At 40.9% G+C, this 25,907-nt stretch overlaps 1 protein-coding gene across 4 annotated transcripts in view; it reads left to right on the top strand.

Moving 5' to 3' along the window:
* MEIS1 (Meis homeobox 1) overlaps positions 1 to 25,907 on the top strand; it is a 153,346-nt gene that overhangs the window by 121,727 nt on the left and 5,712 nt on the right. For all 4 annotated transcript variants that reach the window (XM_082216434.1, XM_082216432.1, XM_082216435.1 and 1 more), the window contains one exon: positions 25,065 to 25,123. In XM_082216434.1, coding sequence (XP_082072560.1) covers positions 25,065 to 25,123 — 59 coding nt within the window. The remainder of the gene's footprint in view (positions 1 to 25,064; positions 25,124 to 25,907) is intronic.

Here is a 25,907-nt window from a genome sequence, read left to right as displayed (position 1 = left end):
AAAAGTAGGGCCATTGTGGCTAGTAGCCTTGTCTTCCATAGAAGTAGTCTTATCTTCCATGAATTAGCCAAATCCTCTTCTAAACCTATTCAAGATGGTGGCCAACCACCTGTGGGGGGAATTCCATAGACTATGAGCTGTGTAAAAAAGTACTTTCTTTAATCTGTCCTGAATCTTCCAATATAAGGCTTCATTGGGTTCCCAAGTTCTAGTATTATGTGTTTTTCTTCCCACTTTCTCCACATCCTGCATAATTTTATATACCTCTTTCATTTCTCCTTCATTGCCTTTTCTCTTAAAGGAAAAGCCCCAACTGCAGTAACTTTCCCACTTAGGAGAGTTGATTCATCCCCTCAGTCATTTTGATTGCCATTTTCCGAGACTTTCCAAGGTTCTTTGATACAATTTTTGAGGTGAGGTGACTAGAATTGTACACAGTATTCAAAGATTTGCTTAATGGCATTGTGATAGTCACAGCTGTGTTTTCAACCCCTTTCCTGATGATCTCTAACCTGGGATTTGACAGCTATTGTACACTAGGTCAACACCTTCATTGATCTACAGTACCTTCACTACAGTACCAAGTCTCATTCCTTATTGGTCACTGTCAGTTGACCCCTTGAGCATATATGTGAAATTTAGGTAAAGGTAAAGGGACCCCTGACAATTAAGTCCAGTCACGAACGACTGCACTCACCTCGCTTTACAGGCCGAGGGAGCTGGTGTTTGTCCGCTTCCGCAGACAGTTTTTCTGGGTCATGTGGCCAGCATGACTAAGCTGCTTCTGGTGAAACCAGAGCAGCGCATGGAAACGCCGTTTACCTTCCCACCAGAGCGGTACCTATTTATCTACTTGCACTGTGTGCTTTTAAACTGCTAAGTTGGCAGGAGCTAGGACCGAGCACCGGGAGCTCACCCCGTCGTGGGGATTCAAACCGCCGACCTTTTGATCGGCAAGCCCAAGCGGCACAGTGATTTAACCTACAGCGCCATTTTAGAAACTCAATGTACATCATTTTGAACTTGCTTACATTGAATTGCATTTGCCATTTCCTTTCCCGTTCACTCAATTTGGAGAGATCCTTTTGCAGTTCCTCACAATCTATTTTTGTTTTAACCACCCTGAATAAATTTATATCATCAGTAGATGTGGCTATCTCACTGCACACCCCTAGTTCTAGATTATTTATGAACAAGTTAAAGAGTATAGATCACAATATCAACTGTTGGGGGACTCCACTTCCCACATTCATCCCTTGGGAGAACTGACCATTTATTCCTCCTCTCCTGTTGCTTAACCAGTTCCTGATCTACAAAAGGGCCTCTTTTCTTAATTCATGACTACTGAGCATCTTTGGGAGTCTTTGGTAAGGTAGTTTGTCAAAAGCTTTTTGAAAGCCCAAGTACATTATGTCAACTGGATCACCTCTGTATGCTTGTTTACACATTTAAAGAACTTACCCTTGCAGAGGCCATCCTAGTTCTGCTTCAGCAAGACTTGTTCTTCTATATCATGGGTAGGCAAACTAAGGCCTGGGGGCTGGATCTGGCCCAATTGCCTTCTAAATCTAGCCCGTGGAAGGTCCGGGAATCAGTGTGTTTTTACATGAGTAGAATGTGTCCTTTTATTTAAAATGCATCTCTGGGTTATTTGTGGGGCATAGGAATTAGTTCATTCCCCCCCCCCAAAAAAAAATATAGTCCAGCCCCCCACAAGGCCTGAGGGACATTGGACCGGCCCCCTGATGAAAAAGTTTGCTGACCCTGTTCTATATGCTCAGTGAGACACTGGTTTTCCTGGAACACATGCTAAGCCAAGGGTCAGCAAGGTTTATCTTGCCTGGGCCGGATCGCGCGCGCCTGCCATTTTCAATATCTGCATAGACGTGAGCTTCGGTGCCACGGAAGCGAATCCCCGTGCTGCGCTGCACTGGTTTAGCACAGGGCGTGAGCAGGCAGCTCAGTTGGGGGGCGGCTTGTGGGCCGGTCAAACTACCTTCACGGGCTGCTTCTGACCCATGGGCCTTAGGTTGCTGACCCCTGTGCTAAGCTAACCAGCCTAAAATTTCCAGGATCTCCTGTGATCCCTTTTTAAAAAAATGTTGTTACATTGACCAGTTTCCAGGTTGGTTAGCTTAGGGGCAATTTACATATTTTTGTTAGAAAATCAGCAATTTCACATGCTATCCATTCCAGACCCAGTGATTTGTCATTTTTTATTTTGTCAGTAAGGCCTAACACTTGTTCTCACTTCACCACTATTTGCCTCAGTTCCTCAGACTCCTTTCCTGTGAAAGTTACTGCAGGCAGGATCTGTCCTATATCTTCCACTGTAAAAACAGATGCCAGTGATTCATTCAACTTCTCTGTAATTTGTTTATGCTCCTCCTTTGATTATCTTGTTATCCAAAGCACCAACTGCCTCTCTAGCCAGTGTTCTTTTACTGATATTTAAGGAATTGTTTGTTGCTGGCTTTTATATTTTTAACAAATCCTTCTTTTGCATCTCTTATTGTCTGCCTGCACATCTTTAGCCAAAGTTTGTGTTCCTTTTTGTTCGCCTCATTTGGATAAGATGTCAATCCTTGCCTACAACTGCTTCTTTGACTCTGCTTGTTAACCATTGCATACATTCTCCTAGACTGGCCTAAAAGTATATATTCTCCATGTGTTTGTTTATATCAGCTTTTATTAGAAGTCACATTCTGAGAACCTTGCAAGGTGGAGCCTGTGAATGATTCTAGCCTGTGAGAATAGATTTTAAACATAGATAATATTTTATCAACAATTACGAATGGTGGGTATGACTAACATGTAATATCCTGGGGGGAACAGATGTGGTTTAGGATAGCTTCCTAAAATGTAATTTGTGCATTTTAATGACACAGGATGTTTCTGAACAGGGATGGGCCTGCTGGCAGCAAAATGCTATCAGTGTGACACATCTAGCCCCTGAAATTATTTTGGCTAGCTCCTGAGAGCCTGTGGATTCTGTACTGTGGTTCTGGACAACACACTGCAGTTTCCTTATTGGGGGATCCACTTGTCTTTCTGCAACAACATCAACCTTCCCAAGGCCAGTCCCTCCCTCTCAGTGACTCTCAGGCTCTTAAAATGGGAGCGGGAGAATCAGACTTCTGCAGTCTACAAACAGTCCCTGAGCCCCTTTAGCTCCTGCCCCATGACTTAAGATGTTAAGTATCACTTCTGTAAAACAAAAATATAGGTGTATTATTTGTGTGTGTCTGTATTTGTATACACATATACATTTAGGTGTCTTTACTTGCAAGTTGTCCCAGGTTTGACTTTTTTGTATGGTGGTTTAGGCAATCCAATCTCTCTGAGCTTTAGCCTCATCTGCAAATGAGGATATGATATTGACATACTTTGCAGGTTGTTGTAAGGATTGCAAGATAATGTATGTGATGGTCTTTCAACTGTTTAAACCATTGTGTAAATTTTATTATCATTGAAGCATTTTACTTTGGCATTGTTTCGGGTATGTATTTATAATGTGTGTGTGTGTGTGTGAGAGAGAGAGAGAGAGAGAGAGCGAGAGAGAGAGCGCACGTAGGATGAAAACAGAAATATCCCATGGAATTGCAATTAGGTTGTGCTGCTTATTGTCCCACCACAGTGGTTCAAAACAAGAGAATTAACTAAGCATGTGCTTAAAGCCTGAGTGTATCAGGGGTGACATTTTGCTGTTTTGATTCCACTGTTAGTTCCAAAAAACAAAAGAAAATCAAAGACATAGTAGGCTTCCATATGATAGCTTCAGAAATAGCTGGCATGATATGAGGAATGAAGAAACAAGTGAATCAAAATTTCACTTGAGGAAGGTATAACTACTATTGGTCATTTATGTATAACACTGCTATATGTGACGTGAAATGCCTAACAAATCCCTGAAGATGACCTTGTTGTTTTATTAATAGAGAACTAAGTTTGAGACATTGGGATGCCCAAGATCCATCACAAGTGGGATTTGAACTTTACCTGCTGCTAGTCTAGGAGCATGAAATATACAGCTCCTGTGGCCAAGTCTATGCCCACCTGCTCTGAACATATGGTTCATAGCACAGGAGTGAAACAGGCGTAGAGAGAACTGTGGTCAGGCTACATTGAGCTGATGCAACTCTACCTCACTGAGGTATCAACTGAACCCTAGGATTGGGACAGAGCAAAGCCCAGAGGCTCTGTTAAACATGCCAGTTCTTCTCTTCTATCTGGAAACTTTTGTGATGGTTCCCCTGCAGCAGCTGGGGACAACTTAGGCACTTGCTGTCTGGATCTTGGCTATGCCTGGGTGCTGCTAGGGCTCAGCAGTTGTCTGCACTGGTGCAGGGGGAGGAAGGACATGTCAGGTCAACAGCACACAGTGCACTAGGTTTGTGGATTGCTCCTGAGGTCTCTATCCACCAGATGATGCTGGGCTGCTTTGACTACTTCTAAGTGTGATTGAAATAACTGGACACAGTGAAAAGTCTTATATGTAAGGTTAGGGACTGTGGAAATAATAGGCATACAAATAGCTATTCTGTAAATTTATATTTTTTCTTAAACCTGTTTGCTACTAGGGGAGAGCTAACCTATTGTTTATGGTATCTGAAGAAGTGTGCATGCACACGAAAGCTCATACCAAGAACTAACTTAGTTAGTCTTTATGGTGCTACTGGAAGGAATTTTTTTATTTTGACTATGGCAGACCAACACGGCTACCTATCTGTAACTATCATTTATGGTTTGCTTTCTCTTTATTCAATTGGTTCATAAGTCGTTCAGCCACAACTCTAAGGAAATGTCTTCTTTTTTTAGATCTTTCAAAACTTGTTAACACACATTTTTGTATTAATGATGAGTCATTGTAAATCATCGTTGCAGAGATTAAATGAAATGCTGAAGGGCAGCCTGGGTGTAGATCAGTCATGAATTATTGGCAGCAACACAACATGTGGGAATATGTGAAGTGTGTATGAAAAACCCAAACTCATGTCTTGGTAGCATGATACTGGAAATAAACTAGGAATGCCAGATTTTATGGTGCTTCTGCAAAAAAGAGAGTTTTTCATAATGCTTCTTGAAAATGTTTACATGATTTCTTGTATCATATTTTGGATGTTTCTAAGTTTAATATTGCTTACGTACTTTAATTTTCTGAGAACATCCTTGTTGTTTTATTCGGTGGACATGAGAATTTGCATTGGTTTTACTCAAGATTGCCTAAACCAAGACCATCCTGATCATTTTAAAAAGCAGCATACTTTAAGATTATAAGCAGCATACTATAATTTAAGATTATAGCTAGAGATTAGAAAATCGCCTTTCTATGTACAAAAAGATAAAACCTCTAAGCAGTAAACCTGAAAATAATATCATGAAATCAATAAAAGCATACAATACGAAACCATAGTGGTTTTGAGCCACAAACATTTGCCCCTGGAATTTGAGCTTCTTCTGAAACGTGTATTAGTGAGCACTATGGGGAGATGGTAGAAATGGGACACTCATAGGCCTAGCATGGATAGCCTTTGATTCTTTATCAATAATCCAAATGGATATTTCATATATTTGGTACTAAATCCATCAAGACCACGCTGGTGACAATTTAGTTCCCCACAAACCTTTTACAACCCAACTAATATCTGATTTGCTCATAACCTGCTTTTATTCTTAACAATCTGCTTTCTGCATCCTGGCACAGTGGCTTGGTCCATAGGAGCCAGCTGCTAGGGACCGGGGGGGTCTTTGTCACCCCCAATAAAATATTTGAGGGGAACACCGCCCCCACCCCAAGTTGATGGGCATAGCCATTCAAATGGTGTGCATGCACAGCATCATGTGATTGATTATGTGGGATGGAGCTCACCTGCCCTCCCCCCCCCCATTTTATTCAAGTTGGCAACCTTGGCTTGTTCCCAGGATCTAAGGACCCTGCCCTGGGGAACCTTGTCGCAAAAAACAATAGCCTGTGGAGGACTTTGAATGTGGAAGATGTGCCACACCAGTGGTCAGCCTGCTGTCTTGCACATCTTGTCCATTTTCTCAGATAATTCTAGCCGCTGCAAAAAGCAGGTGCCATGGATTCCTCCAGCCTGGATTTTGTCACAACACTTGAGTTGGCTATAATTATCATGTAGCTCAGGGATAGTCAACCTTTTTATACCTACCGCCCACTAATGCATCTTTCTTGATGGTAAAATTTCCTTACTGCCCTCCAGTGCTCGGTGGAAGGAGCACTGCTTGTGCCCTAGAACCCCCTACAGCCCACCTAAAATCCAAGTGTGCGGTAGGGGCCAGGTTGACAACCCCTGGTGTAGCTTGACTTCAGTATGCCAGAGGTGAACTGCATCCAGAGAAATCTGGCATTGTGCACCTTTTCATTTTACTTTGCTAAATTTTAAGCCTGATCTTCAATTCAGCTGGCTGATGCTGTGGTACTTCAGCAATTGTTCTTCCTAATGCAAGGGAGGGAGCTCTTTTTCAACCAGTGACACACATTCCCTTGTGAGAAACCTTCCAGGGGCCACATTCCACTGGTGGGCGGGGTATATGCAAAAGTTGGTAGAACAGTGCGCATGACTCTTAAATTTGTAAAGTAGGTTACATTCCAGCTGTGTGAAAGTCAGATTTCTGTACACACAGAGACACTTTCAAGCAAGCAAGAGGAACCAAGGACACATCCAGCCAAGCAAAAGCACTCAACGAGGGTGTGGCTTGAGGAGAGTGTAGGCTGGAAAGATTTCCAAGGGCCAAATAGAGGCCTGCATTTGGCCCCTGGGTCTGAGGTTTCCTGCTGTTACTGAAAGGAGATTGCAGTCGCTATGCACAGCCAGGATCTGAGGGCTAAACGACAATTCAGGTTAATTTTTGAGTACCAGGCAGGTTGGTTAAATATGCATCTGACTTTCTTAGATCACTCCGCTGTTGCTTATGTTACAGTTAAGTGGACATGCTGAGTTGTGAATCCGTGTGATAACATGGATACTTTTATGAGCAATCAAAGTTACAATAAACACAAGTACTTGGCTATAAATGTTAAAACCTTCCCAAATTATACTCTCCGACTTGAGCAATCTAAAATCAATCAGGGATCGTCATGTTTCAAGGGTTGGTCTGCTTTTTTCCCATGCTCAGGCATGATTTAATAATGCCCTTGCAGATGTTGTTTAAACATTTAGCTATGGGTTGCTTTCCCAATATAGTAAAAAAAGACAGGGGAAAGAACTGGGGGTGGGGAAGCAAGAAAGGCAGATGGAGAAAATAATGCATGATAATATAAAAGGCAGTATAATGCCACATAATATTTGCTCTGCGAAACAAAATCCAAAACTAAAAAGCTACCATGCAAGCGGGTAGCTTTTCAAAAATATATCACTTTATCTTATTTATCTAGGTATCTGCTTATCTACCAGTTGGTACCTGTTTGGATTGGACTTGACTTGATTTGATGTATGTGGTGCTGTTTTTAAAAAAAACTCTGTGTGCGTGCGTGTGCGTACATACAGTTGTTCTACCTGTTTTATGTATGTTACTGTTTAATATATGTTTGTATTACATTGTAAAGCACTTCAGGATGCCTCATAGGAAGCGATTCATAAATGAAATAAAAAAAAATCTAGTTCACAGGCTCCTTGAAAGTAAATCATTGTGGTATTTTAAAGTATCTGGCATGATGCAACCCAAATTCAGACCCTTATTTGATTCATTGAGAGAATTAACCACATGCCTGAAATTAGTAAGGTTTAGAAAAACCTAAATTTGGCTGGATTGCGCCCATTCAAAGTATGTGTGTGAAATCAGGTCCTCTAAATGCACATGGTACAGTGGCTGCAAACAGATTTCCATATTTATGTATTCAGTAAGTCTTAGCTAATTTTTATGCCTCCTACCTTAACTGTCATGCTCATTTTGCATCTGTGGTCTGTTTCTCTGTTCTTGACTGGAAGCAGGCAGAAGAACTTGGTAGCTAAAAACTGTGGGGTAAATGCCAAAAGAAATCATTGAAACCAGTCGAAAGTATTTTGCTAGAATTATTATTTAAATAGTCCCAGAGAGCTAACGGCAAGCTGGGCAAACAGTTTGAAGGATGAAGTGTTAGTCTGAAAGCCAATATGTATTACGATATAAGTTGTGAAAGCTGTTTTGTGCTTAACTATTTCCCCCCATAGCTATTGTTCCTTAGTAGGAAAAAGCATGCATGCTGTTGCACTGTAAGGAAAAGTGAACACCCACTAGTCCATTTAGTCATGTGGATAATAAGTGTTTAGAAACTATCATTCCATTCCATTCTATATTCTACATATACAAGAACAGTCCTTTTCTGCAGTGGGTCCCCATTTGTGGAATGCTCTCCATAGGAAGCCTTACCTGGCCTTTATTATACACCTTTAGGAACTAGGTGGAAAGGTTCCTATTCAAGCAGGTCTTTGGCTGAAGGAAGATTTATTGACAGCTATTTTGTGGTGGTGCCCACAACAGTTTCTCAGATTTCCAAATGTGCTCTTGGACCAAAAAAGGATGGAGACCCCTGGTAGACATAGGTTAAACCCAAGATTAAAATTGAGAAGACAGTAAATTAATAAGACTTTTAAATAAGAATTTTAACTGCAACTGCATATTTAAAATGTCTGTTTATAGGCTACGCATATGACCCTATACAAACTAAGCAATTTAGAGCAGTAAATTGCTATTATTTTGGTTTCTGATCTAGAACAAAAAATATAGCTTAGCTTAGTAGTGAAGCAGTTGATTTGACAGACACTCTCTAGCAAAGTATGATGTAAAATATGAAGATATATATAAAAACTAGATCTACAGACTGAAAACTAACACTTTTATGGCCTCAGCACAGAGGATAATATATGAAGCTCTTCTATAAATATAAATAAATATATATATAAATATAAATATGTTAACATTTCTCGTACACCTAATGGTCATTGTATGGCAAATGAAAACTCTGCCTATCCCCCAGTGTTCTAAAACCAGGCAGAGGGCCTTCTCAGTGGTGGCGCCCACCCTGTGGAATGCCCTCCCACCAGATGTCAAGGAAATACAGTGGTGCCTCGCAAGACGAAAATAATTCGTTCCGCGAGTCTTTTTGTCTTGCGATGTTTTTCGTCTTGCGAAGCACGGTCCGTCGCAACTGCGCCTCTTCAAGCAGCTTTTAAAAAAAAGCGCAAGACGTTTTCGTCTTGTGAAGCAAGCCCATAGGGAAATTCGTCTAGCGAAGCAAAGCAAAACCGAAAACCCCTTTCATCTAGCGAGTTTTTCGTCTTGCGAGGCATTCGTCTTGCGGGGCACCACTGTAAACAACTTTCTGACTTTTAGAAGACATCTGAAGGCAGCCCTGTTTAGGGAAGTTTTTAATTGTTGAAGTTTTATTCTGTTTAATATTCTGTTGGAAGCCGCCCAGAGTGGCTGGGGAAACCCAGCCAGATGGGTGGGGTATAAATAAATAAATAAATATTATTATTATTATTATTATTATTATTATTATTATTAAATTGTAACCTTAATTCCCAAATGATTGTTTTAAAATGTAACAGGTTGACAGAAGCCAAAACTGTAGTTAATTTCTGTGATTTGCTGTATTTCTAAGCAAGGAAGTAGCTTTAAGCAGTTAGTTCTAAGAAATAATTCACTTTGACTCCTCTCTTTTTTTTTAAATCGGGATAGTGCCAGGGGGAATGCAAAACTCTGTAGTGTTGCTAGGAAAATATAAACTGCAGATGAGGATACTGGTTCACTAGTACTTGAAGGCTCTTTGAGGCTGCAGTCCCATGAAATTTACCTGGGATTAAATCCCACTGAACATAGTGGGATTTAATTCTGGATAGGCATAGGATTGAACTGTGAGTTGAACATCAATGTGCACCTTTATTCTTGGGCATAAGACAACAGTAAGGTTTAAGCAGTGGTGGAGCTTCATGCTCCAGCACCGGGGGGGGGCAGAGAGTAGGAGGGGGGTTAGTGCATGTCACGGGGGCGGGGCGCGTCGCCCACAGGGGTGCGGCGTGCATCCTGGGGCATGGCATGCCGCCTGCGCGGGTGAGGGGCAGCCGCGATGGCACCCCACTGGATCGCGCTGCCAGGGGTGGTGCGCTCCCCCCGCACTCCTCTTCCTCCGCCAGTGGACTTATGATTTCGGCTTCTGTGCTTTGCCCCTGTCTATAGAATGAAAACCTGTGTTGGGCCAACATTTAGCTACTGGATCCTTTCTGAATTCTTTAATTCTGTTACTGATGTACTTTATAAAAATGGGGGTCATGCTTCATTTATTGTTGGTGTTTTGACCATAATGGTCATAGCAATTGCAGGAACACACACACACACACACACACACACACACACGCTATTGAGGAGCAGCTTAGATCAAAATACGTATTTATAATGAAATAGGTACTTTATAAGTAATTTGCATTTTTTAAAGATGGCAGGGACAGAGGCGCCACAGTCCTATAAACTGCATTTTAAAGTTGTAAATAATAAAGGGTTTGAGGATTCATGACATAGTTACTGTTGAGGTTTTTCCATTTTGTGTTAGCAATAGGTAGCTAATTATTTTAACATATAAACCAAAAACAGTTAGATGTACAAATCTGTTCTTACAGAAACACATTTATAAGGAAGGAGACATTACCTTCCTCCTATCAGTAATCACATCTGCAGAATATACACATATATGCCAGCTGTGATATACAGTACGTAAAAGTTTACACATTAAAATCTGGAACCTAGACTTAATTTTTCCTTCAGCATTTTATCTCTTTTCATGATAGTAACAGTGGTAAAGGTAAAGGGACCAGACAGTCGTAGGAATGTGAATAATATTCCATAGCTGATCTGCTTTCAAGTTTCATAGAGATAATATTAAAACTCTCTTTTCAAACATACTCTAATTCTTTGTCTCTCTCTCCCTCCCCCCCCGGATGTTTTTACAGTGTCTTTATTCTGGTCTGTTAGGAGTACAGAACAGAATTATTCCTTTCATTTATTTTGTCTAAATCCAGAATGTATAAAAATATTCATTATTGTAGTGCCATCCCTCTACCACATTTGCAAAAAATCAAGGATAGAATCCTTCTAATTTAAGCAATAACAAAAATCAGTCTTAAAAGGATGTATAATATTGCAGAGAAGCTGGTATCTGGAACAAGTCTTCCTGGCATATTTGTGCTTAGAGAGACCTGATCTCCACCTATTTTGTGCCAACAGTTATTGAGACTGCTGTGTAGTGATTAGCCATTGAGAATTGAAATGCCAGTGAACAGAGAACTGTTCCCTCAGAGACCCTCTCTCTCACTTACATCATAAACTTGCTTCAGGCTGAGCCTACATAAAAGAAACTGCATTTTGAGTGGTTAAAAAGTCAGCCTGAAATATTAAAAATGGGCAGATGTTGCCTCCTTGCTGGATAAAACAATTTTGTCTTCATAGAAACAAAACAGAGCTACAGGCATGTAGGAAGGAAGCACTTTTGAGGGTCCTCAACATGATCCAGTGTAAATAATGTATACTTTAAAAATTATAATGGAAGCGTGTAACAATATGATCCTTTAATATCAATTGTAATTGTTGCAACAATGTAGCCTGGTTAAACCATGGCTTAGTGCAGATGTAGGGGTTCTGAGAGAGGGGATCATAGCTTATTTGCTGCTTCTCTGGTCCTGTTGCTGTGAGCTAAACCATGGTTTGACTTAGCATATCACCCAAACCCAGACTCATGGTTTGTCTCGGTCCAGTCAAACCACAAGCTAGAGCAAAGATTTGGAGGAGATAAACTATGAGCCTGGGTTCAGACAATATACTAAGTAAAACTATGGTTTAGTTCAGAGGTCGGCAACCTAAGGCCCATGGGCTGTTTCTGGCCCATGAGCTTCCTGGAACCGGCCCATGGCCGTTCTGTGGATCGGCGTGGGAATTCTGTGCTTTTTTTTCACGGCGCCATTTTTTTTCTTGCAGCAGGGACCAACTTCTGGGTCAGAAGAGCGCCGGAAATAGCATGTGCGCGCGGGCGCTCCTTTGACCCGGAAGAGCGGCGGAATTAGCTTGAGGGTTTCCTACTTTTCTACTCCCAAAGATATCATACAAGGCAGTAGAGATTTAGTATCAGTTTTCCTTCTCCTAGACAGACTACTTTCCTAGGTTGACCAGCCCCATCTGCCCCTCTACAGCACATGCAGAAACCGCCTTCTTGGCTGTTGGATCCACTATTAGTCTCGTCTGTTCAATCTGCCAGAGCTTGTCTTCACATGCAGGGGAAGTCCCTAACTCACAGGGGGTTTAAGACCCATTGGCTATCCTCTCCTAGTTTAGCCAGCCAGCCATTTCCTGGGGTGTGGCCACTGTCGCATGCTGACAGCTTCTGGGAGCTGCAGAGAGAGAGCTGAGTACAGGGTAGGGATAAAAAGTGGACATACTACCCCAGAAGGAACATGATGTGTCCCTCACCAGAGGTGCAACCCCTCTTCTAACACCCAACATCCATACAATGTATTGGGTAGAGATAAAGAACCTCCCTTTCACCGCACTACTTCTCAGGTTTACATGTTTAATTCAAGGCTAAGACCAAACTGTGGTTAAAGCAGTGTAACCTGTGGTGAGGGGTGAGGTCAGAGTTGGCAGACCATGATTTGCAATCAGCAGACCACTCATAATCTGAAACCACAGTTTGAAGTACTAGGCTGGTAAGTGCTGCTGGCTCTTAAAATTTTTTTCATGGGTTTCCAGAAGTTTAGAGGAAGTTTACAGGCTTTGTAGATGATGTTCCCCACTATAATGGTTGCATGTATACAGTACACGCCGTACACAAGAATGGAATCCCCACGTAAGTGGGAGATGCCCGTATGTGTCATCTATGGTTTGCTGCGGTATCAACAAGCCATTTTTACAACCATTTCTTTGCCTCCAAAGGCTGCTGTACAAAGAGTAGTGAACTTACGAAACTAAGAGGTTGGACAATGAAAGCATGCAGGAACCTGACACGATTGTTTGCCTGATTAATGTTTAGAAGCCCAAGCTATGGTTTGCATTCTCTGGTTAACACAAAGCATGGACTGACACAATGTCTGAGGTAATTATGTAGTTCTAGGAAATACCTTTAAAGTGATTTTCATTTGTTTCAAGATTTGTAGCTAAATGGCAGTTCTGTTGCTAGTTGGATTGTCATTTTTTTGGTCTGTATAAAAGGATCTACTAAGCTTGGATTTGTTAATACTATTAAATTCAGGGCCACTGAAAGACCATGAAAGATGGCAAATGGCCAAATCAACATGAAGATAACTACCTAAAATAGTTATTTCACCACCCTGAAAGGAGGTGATATGAAAACAAAATCAAATAATGACATTCTGGTGTGCAGGAATTGGTACTACTTGCTTGTATCTTATGATTTACTTTAATATTACAGTTGCAATTTTTTAAAAGATAATTTTGGTGATACATGTTGTCCAGCTTTGTATTTTTGCCTCTGGTTTTGTTGCTGTGTGATCGAGTTTATGACCATTATTGTAGCTATGGTTCCCTCAAAAAACCCTACATCTTCCTCGCTTAGGCTTTAGAGGGATTTGTAAACCTCCTTAATCCTGCTCCACTCATTATGGTAACATATGGTACAGGTGGTGACCTCTGTAATACTTACAGATTGGCTCAAGGAGGACAGATCATGACATAAAGTTGCAAGGCTTCAGGCATAATGGCCTCTCCAGACTAGCCATATTCAGCAGGTATTTTCAGTGTTAGATAAACTTGGCCATGTCTCATCTCTATAGGGTAGTCTGTGTACCAAGGTTGTACTCCAGCATTAAGTACTACACCCAGGTCAAAAGCAGAGAGCTGGGAAATATATAATTTATTAATTCAATGCCAATTCAATACCATGCCCCAGAATAGTATCTTGGAGATGTGGTATTTACCAAATGCATGCTGTTACGTTTGGGTTTTTTTAGGCTGAAACTATATGACCTGGATGTAAGGCTGTCTTGCATCCTACCCTCTCTGCAGGGCCGGCCCACCTATGAGGCAAGGTGAAGTGACTGCCTCAAGCGGCAGGATCCACAGAGCCAGCAGATCTGATGTCTAATGAATGCTTCAGCCACTGCGGCTGCCCAGGTAGCAGCAATGACTGCGGCACAATCCTGGTAACCCAGATCTGCCTCCTCCTCAGTGGTCTCTTGGTGAAGAGGAGGTACTGCTGGTCTTCTCCTACCCCTAAGGATAAAATGGTGGAGGCTGCCCTTTAAGGTGAATAGGTTGATTAGATTCCCCCTCCCTTTCCCCCAGTGTAGAACTTCACTCCTCCCCTGCAGGGGGAGCACCATCTTGTCATTCTCATCAGGTGTCAAAATGTCTTGGGCTGACCCTACCTCTCTGCAATAGTAGTTCGACATCTCCCTTCACCAGTCATTTGCATGAGCAATAACAGGCATGAATCCAACTTGTATCCAGTCACATGCATCCCTCCAAACAGACATCTGTGGGCAGTACTAATTGAAATGTATCCAAATAAGCAGGAAAGGATGGGCATTCAGTAAATCAATACTCTGGCTTATACAGTGGTGCCCGGCAAGACGAATGCCTCGCAAGACGGAAAACTCACTAGACGAAAGAGTTTTCCGTTTTGGAGGTGCTTCGCAAAACGAATTTCCTATGGGCTTGCTTCGCAAGACGACAATGTCTTGCGAGTTCCTGCTGGTTTTTTCCCCTCCCCCCCTTTTCTAAGCCGTTAAGCCGCTTATCAGCTGATCCAATCAGCAGATAAGCCGCTAAAAGCCGCTAATAGCGCTAATCCGCTAATCTGTCAATGGGCTTGCTTCGCAAGACGAAAAAACCGCTAGACAAAGAGAATCACAGAACGGATTCTTTTCGTCTTGCGAGGCACCACTGTACTTACTATCATTTTCACCATACTGAGTTGATCCAAAATAAAAATGATTTTGTATACAAGGTAGGCTGCAGTCTTCTCACAGTAAAACAGGCATAGGCAAACTCAGCCCTCCAGATGTTTTGGGACTACAACTCCCATGATCCCTAGCTAACAGGACCAGTGGTCACGGATGATGGGAGTTGTAGTCCCAAAACATCTAGAGGGCCGAGTTTGGCTATGCCTGAAGTAAAATATAATTTAGCCTTTAGGCAAGGAGAACCTAAACTCACCAGGTTGTTTACAACTGGAGGAACTCTGCTGGATGTCCTTTTGCAGATGCACTCGCAGTAGTGAAGAGTTTCCTTTCCCACTGCAGACATTGGCACACTCATTTGCATGTGCTGTATGTGCATTTCACCTCAGGTGTGTTGCTACCTTCCCTACATTTCCCCCTTTCATCCTTGGGTTCATATCAAAGCAGCAGGACACATGGATGGAATCCTGTTGTTGAGAACAAGAAATTAGAATTTCTCATAGAACCTACACGTGCACAAACAATACACCAAAGAATTGGTGTAGCCTAGTAGCTAAGACTCATAGCTATGAACCAAGAGAATCTCTGGTTCAAGTTTCACGTCTTCCATCAACTTGCTACTTTGCCTTAATCTCAGCCTTAGCTCTGTATCTGCAACTAGGATTAATAATACCAATCTACCTTGCAGGGTCGCTATAAGCACCACAGCAAGAGGATAAATGTGAAATGGTTTGAATATTCAAGAACAGTGCTTCCCAACCCCTTTTTTGGCCATACCTAAGCATCTCTAAAATCCTGATGCCCACCCCCCATGATATATAATTCTTATTATTCAAAAAGTGAACTCCTATTCATGTGGAGGAACCCTAAAAGGGCGTTAACTTGGTCTAACTCATTCTCAAATTGCCCCCCTTAAAAATTGAATTGCCCCACATTGGGAACTATGGTTCTAGAACAAATATAAGTGGTAGTTGTTTTGCATACACAGAGAACATTCTGTACAGTGTTCAACTTTCAGATCAAACCTGAAAAGTTCATAGAATACAAATGAGAACTTTACAATTGTATTTCAGTGTAGTGTAAGGACATTATCTCTCTCCCCCTGCCCCATGCCTGTTCACATTAAATAACATTAATGTTAAAAATGCACTTAAAACTATTTACACAAAGTTAAATTTAACAGCTGCTGATGCTGTACAAATTATTTGGATCGGTGTCATAATGTTCCAAATAAAAAGTCGAAGGGTGTATAACATGAGCTTCTGATTCAGGCTTTTACTCCTCCCTGATATTAATCCAGACCTTGAGGCCAGATCCTCCCCTTGTTTCTTTGGGTACCTAGCAACAGCTTTGCAAGCATAACATGAGTTATTTTGATACAATATTCCTTTTATTAATTGTTGCTTTTCTCTGTTTTACGGATGTTGTTGTTGTAAGCTGCTTGAAGAAGTGAGAAATTGATAAAAACAATTAATAAACTAAACAACTGCTAGAAGATGTACACTGTTGTTAAAATGCCATGACAATCTTGGCACCAGTTTGCAGGAGTGTTTGTGATTGTCTCAAGCTCAGATAAAGACAGCTGAGTCCATCACCTCAGACCAGATAGTAGTTAAGTGGTATTAGTGAAAAGGACTGGAAAGAAAGAATTGCAAACAACTTTTTAAAGGGAATGGTCTCCTCTCTACTGCAGAACAGGACATCATAAGAAAGAAATGAGAATTACTTTTGTGCCAGAAACCAAAGCTCATTGTTAGCTGTGCTGTTCATGTAGTGTCAAAGTGTGAAAAATCTGTTAACATTGCTCTGCTGATCCAATTTTTAGCTGTTAACATGTTATTTTGTTATGCGTGGATCTTTAGGCTGTGGCAAGTCTAATCTTAAGCAATTAACCTTAGAGCAGCATTTACAATAATGAAGAGTTTGTTTTGGCAACTGTATTTACCAGGCTACATGGATCACCTGTTGGCATATCTTCATTCAAAGATGTCCATATATGCCAGTTTCCCTATTTTATTCCTGTTATTGTTTCACCATGTTGAGGAATTTGTGTGTGTGCGCGCGCATGCTTCTTTCACTACTACAAAATTTTTGAAGGCTAACCAGGGAATATTGTTTAGCTTTACAGGAAAAGGATTTGGGGAGGTCACTTACTGCTATTTATTATTGTTATCTATTATTGATCTTCTTTTTATGAGGACTGCGTTGGTGGGGAAAGAGCCTGAGCCCGTGTTTGTGTGTGCAGTGGAAGTAAATCTAACAATGACAAATGCAGCTACATAAGAGGCTATATTTTCCCCACAGTCTGGTGCAAATAATGTTGTCCTTGACCCTCCTTCACAATTCTCCAGAGTGCCAGAGCTATGCATTTGGGTGAATTTAGAGGGGAAAGTGAATTATGGGATAGAAAAGTTTTCTGAAGTGTTCAAAAGGAGATCAAGAAGGGCACTGACAAAAGATGTCTCTTACATGCCTGACTCGTAAAAGCCAGGATTCTCCAGGCATACATATTGGGTGTACATACCTGATCTCATATTCATCCCTTCCATCTCTACACTTGATATGCTCGGTACATTATCTGGCTGTGCCTGTGAGAGAATATAAACAATGTTCTCCAGCTTTAAAGAAACTTCTTCTGAATCCACAGCATGAATACAATTGCAGGGTCACATAGTAACACTTGAAGTCAGGAGCTATTTTTAAAACTAAATTGCAGAGCAGCACATTGCTTTCATTAGTACCTTACATCAAATTGTCAAATTAATTAGTGGGTTTTCATCACGAGTTTTGCATACAGCTTTATTTGTAGTTTGTTCTTAAATGCCTTACACAACGTTTAACAACCACCCGTGTATAATAAATTGACAAATACTCCAGTGCTTCCAGATAAGTCTTTTAGATGCACTCATAAGTCTGATTAATGGACTTACTGTGGTTTTAGTACACTCCAATATTTTGTTTCTGAATTGGGTGGTAAGCAGAGAGGGGACTGTCTTCCCTTCCTGCCTCCCTTTTGTTGTTAAATGATGTACCACATTTATAGTTCTGAACTGTCTTTATTTGCAAGCGGTAGAAACCAAGAAAAATTGCCAAGCATTACTTCATACGGTTTAAGTTTACATTGAATCAACTTTCTTTTCATTAGATTAAGAACTTACTTTTACAAATAAGGGATGACTGGAAAGCATAGAATTGAAGATTATAATCGGCTTGGCAGCTAAACTGAAGTTAAAAAAGAACTTCTACTGGTTGCTTTTAGAGATCCTTTAAGATTTGGTTCCCATTTTAAAGTACTGAAGGCTACAATTGGGAAGACACTAACTAGCAATATTTTATAATGATTATGATGGGCTCCATGGCTCTGCAAAATTAAAAAGGAAACAGTTACAAACAGGGCTGCTTCACCCATGTGGCCTGGTAAGGCGACCGCCTCAGGCTGCAGGGTCCACAGAAGCAGCAGATCGCAATGTTGATCTTTCTCCCCCTACCTCTCCACTTGTTCCCGGTGCAGATATTCACCCACCACTTCTTCCCTGGTGGAGAAGGGCTGTGTGTCATTTTTTGGTTTGGTTTGTCTTGGGTGCCAAAATGTCTTACAAAAGTAACTTTCTAAGATAAAGTTAACAGTAAACCTAAAATCTGAGTATATTCCTTTAATTGTTTTCTATTGTACCAGTTAATATGCCAGAACTAGTAAGTGGAAGGACTGTATTGCTAGATATGCCCATCTCAAAAGTTTTGTAATGTTGTGTATGTGGGAAAAGAGGCTAGAAGTACAAGAGAAGCAATGCTTTTAGAAAGTATAAATATAAAAATAATTGCATGGCCCATTTAGGAGACTATCTTATTTGTTTACGCGGGGTTCTTGCTATTTCTTCTTCCGTATCAATTGCTACGCTGCTTTAAAAAAAACTGAACATGTAATGATAAACGGGTTTTGATTCTTTGCACCTGATTCTCCTTAAACTTGCAGCTGCATATGCTACAAATGGTTTCCAACTGACTGTGAGGGGAGGAAACATGTTTTGCCACTTACTCCTAGTAGTACCACTGTTAATATGCAAACCCCTGGCCACCCCCCCCCCCACTTCAGTCTTTGGTGTGAAATTTCCAACACATTGCTTGAGGTTCAAAATACTGGGTTGGTTGTGAAGATGTATTGGAAAGGATTAAAGAATCTAACCTTAAACATTCCTTTAAAATCTGAGAGTGCTATTTATTTATTTTTTAACAAAGCCTTATTTGAACAAGTATACGTTTTAGGAGAAATAAGTCAAGATTGTTGAGCAAATGTGACTTTAGCAGACACTGATAGCAAGGGAAGGCCTTGTTTTATTCAGTTGACAGAAGTGTGAAATGACTGTGTTCCAAAGGAGACAAGAGAGGTGATTTTTCACTTCAGCCAGCGATGCAAATGGCTACAGAATGAGGGGAAGAAGAAAAAACGAAGGGAGGGAAGGACTGCTACAGCAAGATAGAAAGAGGGGAGATCTATGTGAAAAGTGTCACCCTGGGTGCACTACGGGACTACCAAATTGTGTCTCTTAGAGTGGCTTTGTGACCCTGTGAAAACATTCGCTTTCGAGCTCGTAACATTTAAAATATTTTCAGACGGAGAGAATGGTGGGGCTCTCCTTTGTCGTTGCTAGTTATGCTGCCTTTCATTTAGAGGAAACAAAACTTGTACATCACAGTGGAGGCAGCGGAGCTGAAGGTCAAAGTTCAAAGGCAGGTTGCTGCATCACTGAGTCTTGATCTGAATCTTATCCATGTGACCAGAGATGCGTACTCTCACAATGGAGGGACCCTTGGAAGGAAGGAAGGAGTTAGACTTGGTGGCATTGTGGGGGAGGGGGGAAAAACACCAGAACAAAATCTGTAATGACATTGATGCAAAAAATTGTTGTTCCTGGGAGGATGGGTTTTGCTTGAAAACGTTGATCCTTCTTCCATTGAGAGAATAGCGAAAAGCCAACGATTGCTATGATACAGGGATGGTTCTTATTTTATTCGTTCCTTGTCATTTATCTTTGGATCCCAACACATGCAAAAGGAAGACATAGATGCAACTGGCTCTGCTTGGCAGATTGCCAGAAAATATAACTTTCCCAATATTATGATACATCTATCTTGCTGTTTAACAGCTGATGCTAATTATAGCGTTTGAGGTCTTTGGGCTGGAGGGGAAAATTCTACATGGCAGCAGCTTTGTCAACAGACAAAGCATGTGTGTAGAGGTAAATGCACCTTGACAGATACGTGCTTGCGATTGTAACACATAACCTGAGTCTACATGAGATTTTCACACATTTCTTACACAAAAGTGCTTTCCGTGTAGGAAAATCTGTAGTTGCATTTTTAAAACTGGAGTCGTTTGACTTTGTGTTGAAACTGAAATAAGTCGTTAAAGGCAACAGGACTTTATCCATTGGCAGGCAGTGGATAGAGAGTTGTATCTGGACTTGGGACACTTAAGTTAAAATGTGAATTTAGCAATGAAATTCATTAAATGACTTTTGACCTCATTGGGTTTCTGAAGAGGAAATAAGATTTGGATACATTGAGACCCATGTCAAGCCCTTGAGATTGGGTAGAAAATTAATGTTAGGCTCTCTGTTTTAATTGATTTTTGAAGACTTTGAAGGAATATTATATATGTTTTGTCATTAAGGGGGGAAGTTCAAACTATCAATGATTTTTTTAAAATGAAAATGAATTATAAATATGCTGAAACTGAACTGAGTTTTCTCAGAGCAAAAGATTCCCTTTTTAATGTAATGGGATATTTTGAACTGTAAATAGAAGAAACCCTTTCATAAAGGTACCGTATTTATTTACTTTTTATGTATAGTGGCATGGAATTTACTATGATGCAAAGTAAAGTATTCTGTTACAAAGACAGGGAGGATGGAACAGAAGGTTAAAGGGTATTTTGGAAACAAACAGCTGGACCAGTTTATTTAAACAGATACAAGGATTGGGAGCTGACCTCAAGTTGACTTCTAGGGGGAGGAGCAAGAATGTCATTTTATTACTTTGCCCAGAAGGAAAATGTTCTTTCCTCTGAAATCACCCTAAAGGCACCCAAACACATGGCTGCTTTTCAGAATAGCTACTAAACATGAAATCCATATGAGAATACTTAAGGAAAAGATAACTATGAAGTGTTTGTGTGAAACATATTTAAAGAAACATGAGGCACATGGATGTGACTGTGTTTCGTTGCTGTTAGATCTTCTATAGGATGATTTAGAGGAAATACTAGACAAGAGTTTATTGAGATGCAAGTTTTTTAGAGGGGGCAGTCCTATTGGTGGCTTTAATGCACAATTAAAAAAAATCTTCAGTAAAACACACATTTTAAATATTTTAGTTTTTCTTAATAGAGCATTCTAGGTTTTATTAGATGATATTCCTCAGTAAGAGTTGTCCCAGCTACTGGATAAATGTTCCCCAGTTTTGGATGACTACCCCAAACCTGTCCACTGCACTGAGAATATGATTTTGATTTTCGTTAAAGGAAAGTTGTGTGATAAAGCATTCTCAGCGCTCTCTCTCCTTCAACCTATTAGCAGTGCAGCAGGCAGCCTGCCACCTGACCCCCGTCACAACCACCGGGACTCTGGCCCACCCTAAATTCAAACTACCCAACTGCCACTGCTTGAAAGGGGTGGCTTACACTTGCAGCGTACAGCTGCCCTGATAAGGAAAACTCAGCCATGAAGCAAGAGACTGCCCTTGCCCAAGTAGCCAGACTCAGTGTAAGCGTCCATCCAATCACCATCACTATGTTACAGTTTGCAGGGACTCAGTTTCTTCTGGTAGTGGGATGAGAATGGGCCTGCTTCTTACGTAGGGGATCTGCAGTTCCTGTTCAGTCTACTTGCCAGAATTGCCTTCTGTTGTTCTAGTGGTCAGTGTGCGCCATCTTGTAAGCACTCGCTGCATGCCTGAGCCTGATGAACAAGTGGTTGGTGCTGTCAGACAGCAAGGTTGGCAGGTTTCTGGAGCCAGAGGACACAATCCCACCCCCACTTTGAGGGTTATTGCTGTTTGTTGTTTTTACTATGATGTGGTATATTAAGTTTTATGAAAGAAATAAACTGCATCTGAACATGCACACAGGGCTGAACTAAGCTGAGCTGTGGTGGTGTTTGTGCCTAGGTGAGGGGTCAGCAGTTATCATCAGTTTACTCGCCTCATTCTGTGAAGGCTAAAATTGACGTTGGAAAATGAGTAGGCTCAATCCAGGGATCTGCAAGCACAAACTAAAATTCTGTATATGTTGCTGCTGTCACATAGCTTTAGGAACAAAGAAGTAGACCCGCCCAACAAATGGTCAGTGTTGACAAGGGAGGTTAGAATGAAGACGCTGAACGTTGATCTTTTGCATGGAAAGCAGGCACCTTGAATGACCAGCCCCTTTTCTTCCTTTCACTCAACCTAACCTAATGGGCAACTGGTGCTGGGATAGGAGTTTGGGAGCACCAGTCAGCGGAGAAATGTCCATACAGAATGGCATGCTTCCGTTATGCTTTTCTCTCTGAAAATGGTGCGCCTTCAAACACAAAAGGAGTCGTACACATGCAAGCTAATTGCCCTTGCATATGAACTTTTCTTTAGTTGTCTTTTGGGCTCAGGACATAGAGCAATCCATGTGCAGGGAAAGCTTTCTAACAGGATCAGGCCAAATGCTTCACAAGGATAAATGTAACTTACCTGCAAAAATTAAAGACCCACCATGGGCTTCTAGTAAAACACTTTTTCTTCTTTGTAGTTGTCCTTTGAGGGTTTGTATGAAAGTGACTTTCTGAAGTGCAAACAATTTTCTAATTGGTCATGGTGTAAGATAACGAATAGGGGGAAAGGTAGAAAATTTTAATTGCTTATTTCACATGGTGCTTTATAATGAGAAAGGAAAAGAGAATTACTATAACCTTTGCTCATAGGTCTGATTTTCATGCTCAGTATATTGTCATTATAAAATGATTTTAAGATAATTGTTTTCACTTTCAGAATTTGTGTTAGGATAAAGATCAGTGCAAATAAATTCACACACAGTGGTGCAGCACAGATATCTGAAACATATATGTGCATGTTCTTTCTACATACTTGTAGTAATTCTCATTTCTCATTATAAATCACTTTATGAACTAAGAAGTTTAAAAAGGTATGCTTTTATTCCATGACACACTTTACCTAAGAAGCATCACATGCTTATCATGCCCCCTTTAAGATTGCTAAAGTATCAAGTGTCTATATTAGCGATAAGTTCAGAGCATTTACTGGGTTGGAACAATATGAACCTTTGACCCTTCCCAGCATCCGTAATGTTCAACAGTGAGGTGAGGGTTCCAATAACACTTACCACGTTTGCAAAACCTAAGAAGGCAAATTGCTTCAGAAATTTCATTTGATATATAGATTTACACTTCATTTTCAGGAAATATTTGGATACAGAAGAGGCTGGTCTATGGGGATGCATAGTGCACTGCCCCACCACTCTCATTCTGCCCTCAGCTAGTCCCCACCTGCCTGTCTTCTTACACTCATCCAGTCCAGGATTTAGCAGCACTGGCTCCTCCTCCTGAGTGTTCCCATTGTTGAACTGGTAGTGAAGAAGGATGGGGAGAAAACATGAATTAGTTGGCTCTACCAACTGCTGGCCTCTCTGTCTTCTGTCCTACCAGTCTCAGTAGGCACCAGCCAGTAGTGTTGTAGGTTGAAGGAACTGGTAGCTTAATAATAATATTCTTCATAGACATTTGCAAGGGACTCTGCTTAAGGATCCCAACCAAATTAACAAGATGTTTGCTGTAAATGTTCGAGCCTAGCAGAAGGAAGCAGAATTATGAGGTCCATGGCTGTAGCAAAGAGAAATTAAAAGGCCATCACCATTGGCCCTTAAATTAGATGTGGAATGGCCAGCAACAAAAAAATACAGATTTATGTGTGAATGAAATTTCGATGTCCTGTTTGAAAAAGTAGGCTTATTCCTTATCAGATTTGACTATTGAAATGAAGGCCAGTGCACCACTGTTTCTGCTCTCTAGCACACTTTTCATGCTTGCTAAAGGACAGAAGCATTGAGTGGTGTTCATCAGGGGGGCAGGGGAAACCAGCTAATTCAGCATTAGATTCTGATGTTATTGATCTCCCTCATGGATTATTGATTTAAGCTTTGATTTAAGCTTTATTTTTTATATTACAAACCTATGTGTAGCCCTTATAAACTATTATCACTTTGCATTTGAATCAAGTATTATCTTTTCCATAACAATTTCAGAACTAATGGTTTAGGCAAAATGCTCAGGATGCAAGTTCAAGTGGTGTTTTTTGTTTTTTTTTAACTCCCTACTTTTAATCTGAACCAGGTCATCCGCCACAACCTCTTGGTTCATCAATGCTACAGTAATTACAAATTAACAAGATGTTTGCTGTAAATGTTCAAGCCTAGCAGAAGGAAGCAGAATTATGAGGTCCATTGCTGTATAGCTGTGACCTCACCTTGACCTCAGACTTTGCATAAAGAGCACAAAGAGAGAGAAATTGTGCCACAGAATCTGCTAGGAATGCATTGCTCCTGGGTCCCTAGTAGTGTGAGCTGGTGGTGATAAAACTCCAGACATGTTCTCATTTGATGGTGAGCTGCCATCACAGTTCATTATCTTAATAGTAGGCATTAAAATAGAATTATGTTTGCAAGAGGCTGGAAAGGTTTTGATAAAAACTGCAAAGGGGGGGGGGAGAGAACCTGCTAGAGAAACATCTCTAATTGGGTTGGGTGTGGGAGGCAAGGTGAATTAATGCTTCTATGGGTATACATCTCTTTCCCTACCATTTTTTTTACTAGCCTTATCTGATTTGAAAAGAGTAGTGCTTGTATTGTTTCCTGAAAACACCGCTAATTCCCCCATGAAAAGATGAAATGGAAGTGTCCAACTGTGGCAAAAGCAGGCCGACGTAAATCAACTCACAACCCAAAGCTTGTATTTTCTAAGGTCATCAGAGGTTACAGGTTTTGCAGCGTTTGGATCTACACATAGACTAACCCTGAAGGAAAACATTGCCATCTAGCAAGTTTTGCGCAAAGAACAATTATGCTCTTTTTAAATAACAGTTCACTCTCCGATAACAGTTCACTCTCCTTTCTTGTTTCAGGTTTATTAATGCTAGAAGAAGAATAGTTCAGCCCATGATAGACCAGTCCAACCGAGCAGGCAAGTCCTTAGTAGTAACTGTAGTCATGTCACACGAACATAACAAGCCATTTACCAGGATGTTCATCACCAAGCATTTAAGCGAGAATTCACACTGGGAATGGCTGGGAATTAAAACAAAGCCAACATTGGTTTGCTACAACATTAGTCATTTTAACACAATTGAACATTTTTTTTTGGGGGGGGGGACAAATGTTGCTTTATAAAGGTAAATTTAAATTGCACGCTTTCAACTGTAGGCCACTGGCCATTCATACTACATGTGAGTTATTTGGTTTTGGAGTTTGCCTCCCTAGCTCTTTCTGCTAGTATGGCCACTCCCTGGTACATGGCTTGGTGTGGAATTGCTGTAAACTTTATTACCTGTCGAAAGGGCAGAAAGGTCACAGTTGCTTGTGGGACTCGGTAAAGTTCAAAGGCATTCAGTGAGGTAGAACTTTATGAGCTTTAATAACCCAAGGCAGCTTACTTCTAAAGCTAGCTTTTAATGTTCTGTTAAAATCTAGAATTTAAGTAGTGGTAAAAAATAGCTGATGGTTCTTGCATCTCCGCCTTCATCTTGTTAACCCCCACCTTCGGGTATCCCTGGTATTTTGATATCACTTTTATAACACTTGAACTCCCATTCACCTTTGGGATATTAGCTGTAACGAGATTCTAAACATGAAGGCATTTAGTTCCCCCTCCAGCTTCTCCATATCCTCTAACTGTTTAGATTTTGTCTTACTCATTTTTAAAAACAATGCCACACACCCACACCAAATTGGTTTCCCCTCCCCTTCAA

Source organism: Podarcis vaucheri, assembly GCF_965113315.1.
Source record: "Podarcis vaucheri genome assembly, chromosome: 3".
Taxonomy (NCBI): Eukaryota; Metazoa; Chordata; class Lepidosauria; order Squamata; family Lacertidae; genus Podarcis; species Podarcis vaucheri.
This window is presented reverse-complemented; position numbering and strand designations above follow the sequence as displayed.